Source organism: Rhinatrema bivittatum, chromosome 1, assembly GCF_901001135.1.
Source record: "Rhinatrema bivittatum chromosome 1, aRhiBiv1.1, whole genome shotgun sequence".
Taxonomy (NCBI): Eukaryota; Metazoa; Chordata; class Amphibia; order Gymnophiona; family Rhinatrematidae; genus Rhinatrema; species Rhinatrema bivittatum.
Genome location: NC_042615.1, coordinates 57,204,564 through 57,210,563, shown reverse-complemented (window position 1 = coordinate 57,210,563; position 6,000 = coordinate 57,204,564). Strand labels below are relative to the sequence as shown.

Below are 6,000 nucleotides of genomic sequence, written 5' to 3'. Positions count from 1 at the left end.
TGCATGCCAGAAAAGATGAGCTGCAGCATCTGCCTCGGCCTGCGAGGCCCAAAGGAGGTGGTAGTGGGGGGTCCAGTGGAGCCTGAACAAGCAAGGAAGAAGCAAGCTTGGGGGAAGATAAGAGAGAACTGGAGGTCTTGCTAAAAAAGAGCTGGCAGACAGAGAATAAAAAAACAAAACTAGAGGGGGTCTTACGATAAAAATATTGTTTAATGAGGCTCACAACTTATATAACAAACACAGACAATCGACAAGACAATCCATAAACAGAAAATAATCAGGTTAAAACACTAGTAACATTTCCAAAATATATCAGACTCTAGATGTTAAAGCAGTAAAAATGAAAGCCTTTAATTTCTTTTGGAACTGTACAATACCAGATTTCTATCTTACAGCTACGGGTAAGCATGTTCCAAATTTGCAGATCAGCAATGCAAAATGCATGCGCAGGAGTCACCTGCATACTACAGACCTTAAACGAAGACATCATTAGCAAATGTTGCTAATTAGAGTGCAAAGTGTGTGCTGGGACATAAGGCAACAATAATGATTTAAAATAAGAAGGCCCCTTTTCTTGCACAGCTTTAAAAATGAACATTAGTTTAGATCGCAAAGCAATGGGTAGCCAGTGTAACTCAATTTAGGAGTCATATGTTCACACTTCCCAGAGCCTAGTATTAGGCTTGCAGCTGAATTGTGTATAACTTACAAAACATGCAATTGTGTTATCAGAAGCCCAACACAGGTATTACAGTAAACTAAAGCAGATAATAAAAGATCCTGGACAATCATTCTAAAATCCTCAGCTCATAAAATAGACCAACAGCAACTTATAAGAAAAGGATTTGATCACTGCCTTTTATCTGAACTTTAAAAGAAAGGAGTCATAAATAAATCACTCCTATATGCCGCAAAAAAACGTACAGACATAGGATGCACAAGCAGATTTCTCTGTTGGGGAGGAAGGCCAGACCTGCCACTGGAGCCTTCGCTAAGGAGGGAAGCACAGGGAAAGGGAACTGCGTCCTGCAGGGAGGGAGAGGACACTGGGATGAATGAAATAAAGGGAGATGCTGGGGAAAGAATAAATAAGACAATGTAACTCCATCTTTGAGTGGCAGCTAACCACCAATGGGGCCGTAAAAGATTCTTTGGGGATGGAACCAAACCAGGCCGGCTGTCACAATCCCCTCTCTCCCAAGTGGTGAAGACTTCAGATAATGTCCTCAATGCTCTTAAGAGTTCTTACTGGCAATTAGATGATCTTCATTCTTTTCTCTCTCAGACAAATCCCTGAGAGAAAGATTTCCTCAGGAACAAGCAGCTCCAGGTGTTCTTTGATAGGGTAGGAAGAGGGGCAGTCAAAACTTCCTCTCTGATCTTCTCAACAAAATTATTTTCCCCCAAAACAGGAGGTAAAATAACATAAGGTCCTGGGCTTTGGGTCACCGCCAGTCCCCTGCCCCCTGTACCTCAAGGAGGATAGATCTTCCCTAGCCTAGGACTCTCAGGGAGAGGGTACCCCATTGTTTTTCTCCAGGCTGTGCCCAGAGGTCTCTCAGAAAGCCCATAATTAACCTGGGATACAGTCCCTATCCACCAGGGAGTGGATAGGCAGGGCAGATCCCCAACCTGACTCACAGACTCCCAGGCAGGGTTTGCCTGAGTCCAGAGAGGTTACAAAAATTCAAATCAAAAAAGGCTCCAACACACCTTCTAACACTTCCAAAATCAAATACACTGCCCCCCAGAGCTCTCATGAGAGAGCTGCTTATAAATCCTTCTAAAGAGGATGGCCATTGCAACATCCTCAAAGGGAGGGAGCTGTGCAGAATGATGCCTCCCCCTACTCACTAACCTACACTGCAGGTAGCTGAAAACAGGCTACCCAGAACTTAATGATGATGTGCCTGGAAGGGAAGGCTAGAGGGCAGATGCTCAAGGAAGAGGAGAAATACTGTGAAGGGGAGATACTGGGAGAGTGGGAAAGAGGGGTGGGGAGTGGAAAAGTAGAAGGAAGAGGGGGAGGAACCAAGGGAGAAGAAAAGGGGAGATGCCATAAAATGTTTCATCTAGAACTGCCAATAAATTTGAGTTATTTGGCCCTTTACATAAAACAAGTTTGTAAACCACTGTTCTATGATCCTTATCTAATATAAATATACATTTCTTATGTTCTACCTTCTGCCACCAAAATAAATGCTATTTACCCAGAAAAAAGCCATTTTTCCACTGATTTTCTCTCATTATTGTTCTTGTTGTAATGAACACTAAATTCCTGGGAATAGTAAAATGAAACAAAAACTACAAATGAAGGTCCTTGTATATATATCTCCAGCATATTTTGAGCAGATTGGGATTTATTTTACTAGACTAACATAAGAATAATCCAAATATGATTTTGGAACATTATAGCTCCTTTCTGCAGATGCATGTATTCTGGAAAAATCTCATGTACATCATCACTGGAAAAATCTTCCCTTGGTCTAATAAAAGGTATCAAAACGTGTGGAAGTCTAGTAAAAAACACATTTTGAAACTACTGTAATACAATTCTTAAAACTACTTTATTCCGCATTATTTTGTTACTAAAATATTTTATACTGTAAATATCGCTCTTAGCAAGCTCTGTGACATATACAACTCAAAAATGTCATTAGAAGGAGGCACTTCATATCATCTTAAAGGCATCACCCAGACCCTAAAAGAAAATGGCAAGCTGTGGGTCACCGCCAGGGCTTTGTGGACGTTTCAGTTTTTCGCTTGAGCTTTTCCAACAAACGTTCACGCCCATGCCAGACTTCATTTCCCACAGGGCATTGCGAGTCCGTTCGGAAGTCACGTGGAATTCTGGAGAAAAAAAAAACCCCAACCAAAGTCATGGCCGGCTTCAGCTTGAGGGAGCACAGCCGGGGATGCGCGTTGGTGAAGCGCTTGCTGTCGGCTGTCGTGGGACGCTCATATGGCGATGCCACCGCTCTACCGAGGGACGAGCATTATGCAGCCCCAGCTCTACCCCCGCAGACGAAAGGGTAGGGCGCGCGGTGTAGCGCACGTTGCTTGTTTCGAAGCTCGCTCGCGCGCGCCTGCTAATCAACTAGTGGCCTACTTCCTTATGCAGTCACAGGGCTGAGCTGCAAACGCCTATGACGTTGTGCCGCGCGCGCCTGTTAGTAGCGCACAGGACGGGGCTGTTCTCGCGCCTCCCTCAGCCCTAGCCAGCGTCAGACTGCCATATGCTTCAGCACTCGCTTTAAGCAGTCCGAGTGTGCCATGCTTTTCTTGTTTGCCTCGCACGGGTTTAGTAGGTGTGTCTCTTCTGGGGAAGAATCCTGTTTTGGGAATATGCCCATCATTTTTGGAGTATCCTTAGGTTCGTCCGATGAAAGATCTCGCAGTTCACAAGAATTCCCCTACCATTTTTGGTTACATGCATCCTAAATATGGGAGCATTGTAGCCATACCAGGGAACATTTGAGTTGTGCTCACCGTGAGATTGCTGTTGATTAACGGGGAGGGGAAAGGAATGGAAGAATATGTACCAGCTTTTTCTCTTCCACTACCACCACCCCTCAACTAATCAACAAACAAATCCACACTTTGTTTTGTACCATCCATCATCATCATTCACCTGCCCCCCCTCCTGAGATGACCCAGCATACTTCCCTTTAGTCTTTCCCTGACCCCAGCATCAAAAAACATCTTTTTGCACCCTTCTCCCTATAAATCTCAGCTCCATCCTCACACTACCCTTAGCTGGAAATACAGCTAGAGAGTGAGTTTTGTGTGTATTGCAGTCCCTCTCCAGTTTCTCCCCACATGCTGCTTTCAGTGTCAGCCCCAGGCTTGCTCCACTTCTGTGCAGGTTTACTGAGGAAAGGGCATGGCTGAGCAGTATACAGAGAGGCCCTGCGATTTCTAGTGTTTCCCCTGAGACCCTGCAATTGATGCAAATTCCCTGAGGCTCAGGGTGAAATCCTGAGAGTTCCCAAGTGTTAAAGCTATATAATGCAAGGTTCCACATTAGGAGTCGTCATTGAAAATGCGTTGAAATCTTCTGCTCAGTGTGCAGGAGCAGCCAAGAAAGCAAATAGAAAGTTAGGGGTTATTAGGAAAGGAATATAGAATAAAACAGAATATGATAACGCCTCTGTATCGTGCCTTGGTGCAACCTCATCTTGAGTATTGTGTGCAATTCTGGTCACCACATCTCAAAAAAGATATAGCAGAATTGGAAAAGGTTCAGACAAGGGTGACCAGAATGATAAAGGTGATGGAACAATTCTATGGAGAAAGGCTAAAGAGGATAGGAGTTTTCTGCTTGGTGAAGAGACAGCTAAGGGGAGCTATGATAGACAGGGTCGGCGGAAGCATTTAGGCAGACTAGGTGGCTGCTTAGGGCACAGGAATTGGGCAGGATATCGTGAAGGTGCCATTTTTTTTTTTTTTAATTCTTTATTTTCAAATTTTGAAACTTACCCAAGAATATAACTCTTGCACAGAAAATTAGATATTGGTACAAAAAAATGAATCAAAAAACAACATAGGTGATCTAATTATACAATCAATATCAATACAATACTCAACATCAAAATTATAAGAATTTATGAGGAGGCAGAAAAAGAGCATCTATATGAGGCAATAATTAATATAAGAAAAAAAAAAAAGACTGTATCGTCGAGTAGTGCTGCAGCTATACTCAGTTCACTTGAACCGAGCCTATAGTAGGAGCTTCTTGGGAGTGTGACCGCAAAAAGGCTCTGAGCTGCTCAGGCTTTTGAAATATATACTGAACATTAGAATACCTTACAAAACGTTTACACGGGTATTTTAAAATATAGCTAGCCCCTAACTGAAGGATCTCTGGATGCATCGTAAGAAATTCTTTACGTCTTATTTGAGTTGTTTTAATTACATCGGGGTAGATCCAAATTGGTCGACCAAAGAAAAGTAACTGCCTGTTTCTAAGAAACAACCTCAGAATATGATTGCGCCCAGAAAGAAATGCAAAGGAGATAAGCAAAGGTTTTCTTTGAGTTATTTCTGTCCCAAGGGATGTTTCCAGTAAGTTAGTCATATCCAAATTTTTTTGTTTTGAGATCCCGCTGGCTCAGGTTCTTCAGCTTGGGCTTTTTGTTGCAAGAAATGTGCTTTAACGATGACTGGGGTAGCAGTCTCTGCTGCTACCCCAGTCATCGTTAAATCTGCTTCACTTTTTTGAAGGAGTTAATAAACATGTGGATAAAGGTGAACCAGTAGATATAGTATACTTGGATTTTCAGAAGGCATTTGACAAAGTTCCTCATGAGAGGCTTCTAGGAAAAGTAAAAAGTCATGGGATAGGTGGCGATGTCCTTTTGTGGATTGCAAACTGGCTAAAAGACAGGAAACAGAGAGTAGGATTAAATGGGCAATTTTCTCAGTGGAAGGGAGTGGACAGTGGAGTGCCTCAGGGATCTGTATTGGGACCCTTACTGTTCAATATATTTATAAATGATCTGTAAAGAAATACGAGTGAGATAATCAAATTTGCAGATGACACAAAATTGTTCAGAGTAGTTAAATCACAAGCAGATTGTGATAAATTGCAGGAAGACCTTGTGAGACTGGAAAATTGGGCATCCAAATGGCAGATGAAATTTAATGTGGATAAGTGCCAGGTGATGCATATAGGGAAAAATATCCCATGCTATAATTACACAATGTTGGGTTCCATATTAGGTGCTACAACCCAAGAAAGAGATCTAGGTGTCATAGTGGATAACACATTGAAATCGTCGGTGCAGTGTGCTGCGGCAGTCAAAAAAGCAAACAGAATGTTGGGAATTATTAGAAAAGGAATGATGAATAAAACGGAAAATGTCATAATGCCTCTGTATCGCTCCATGGTGAGACCGCACCTTGAATACTGTGTACAATTCTGGTCGCCGCATCTCAAAAAAGATATAATTGCGATGGAGAAGGTACAGAGAAGGGCTACCAAAATGATAAAGGGAATGG

General features: G+C 42.6%; 1 protein-coding gene across 3 annotated transcripts in view; it reads left to right on the top strand.

Annotated features, from left to right (window-relative positions):
- Window positions 1-2,816: 2,816 nt before the first annotated feature.
- GATB (glutamyl-tRNA amidotransferase subunit B) overlaps window positions 2,817-6,000 on the top strand; it is a 181,786-nt gene continuing 178,602 nt past the window's right edge. For 2 of the 3 annotated variants that reach the window (XM_029607101.1, XM_029606930.1), the window contains exon 1: window positions 2,817-3,032. In XM_029607101.1, coding sequence (XP_029462961.1) covers window positions 2,881-3,032 — 152 coding nt within the window. In that variant the 5' untranslated portion in view covers window positions 2,817-2,880. Of the gene's footprint in view, window positions 3,033-3,235; window positions 3,309-6,000 lie in introns of those variants that run through there. The other variant, XM_029607015.1, reaches the window with a different exon arrangement.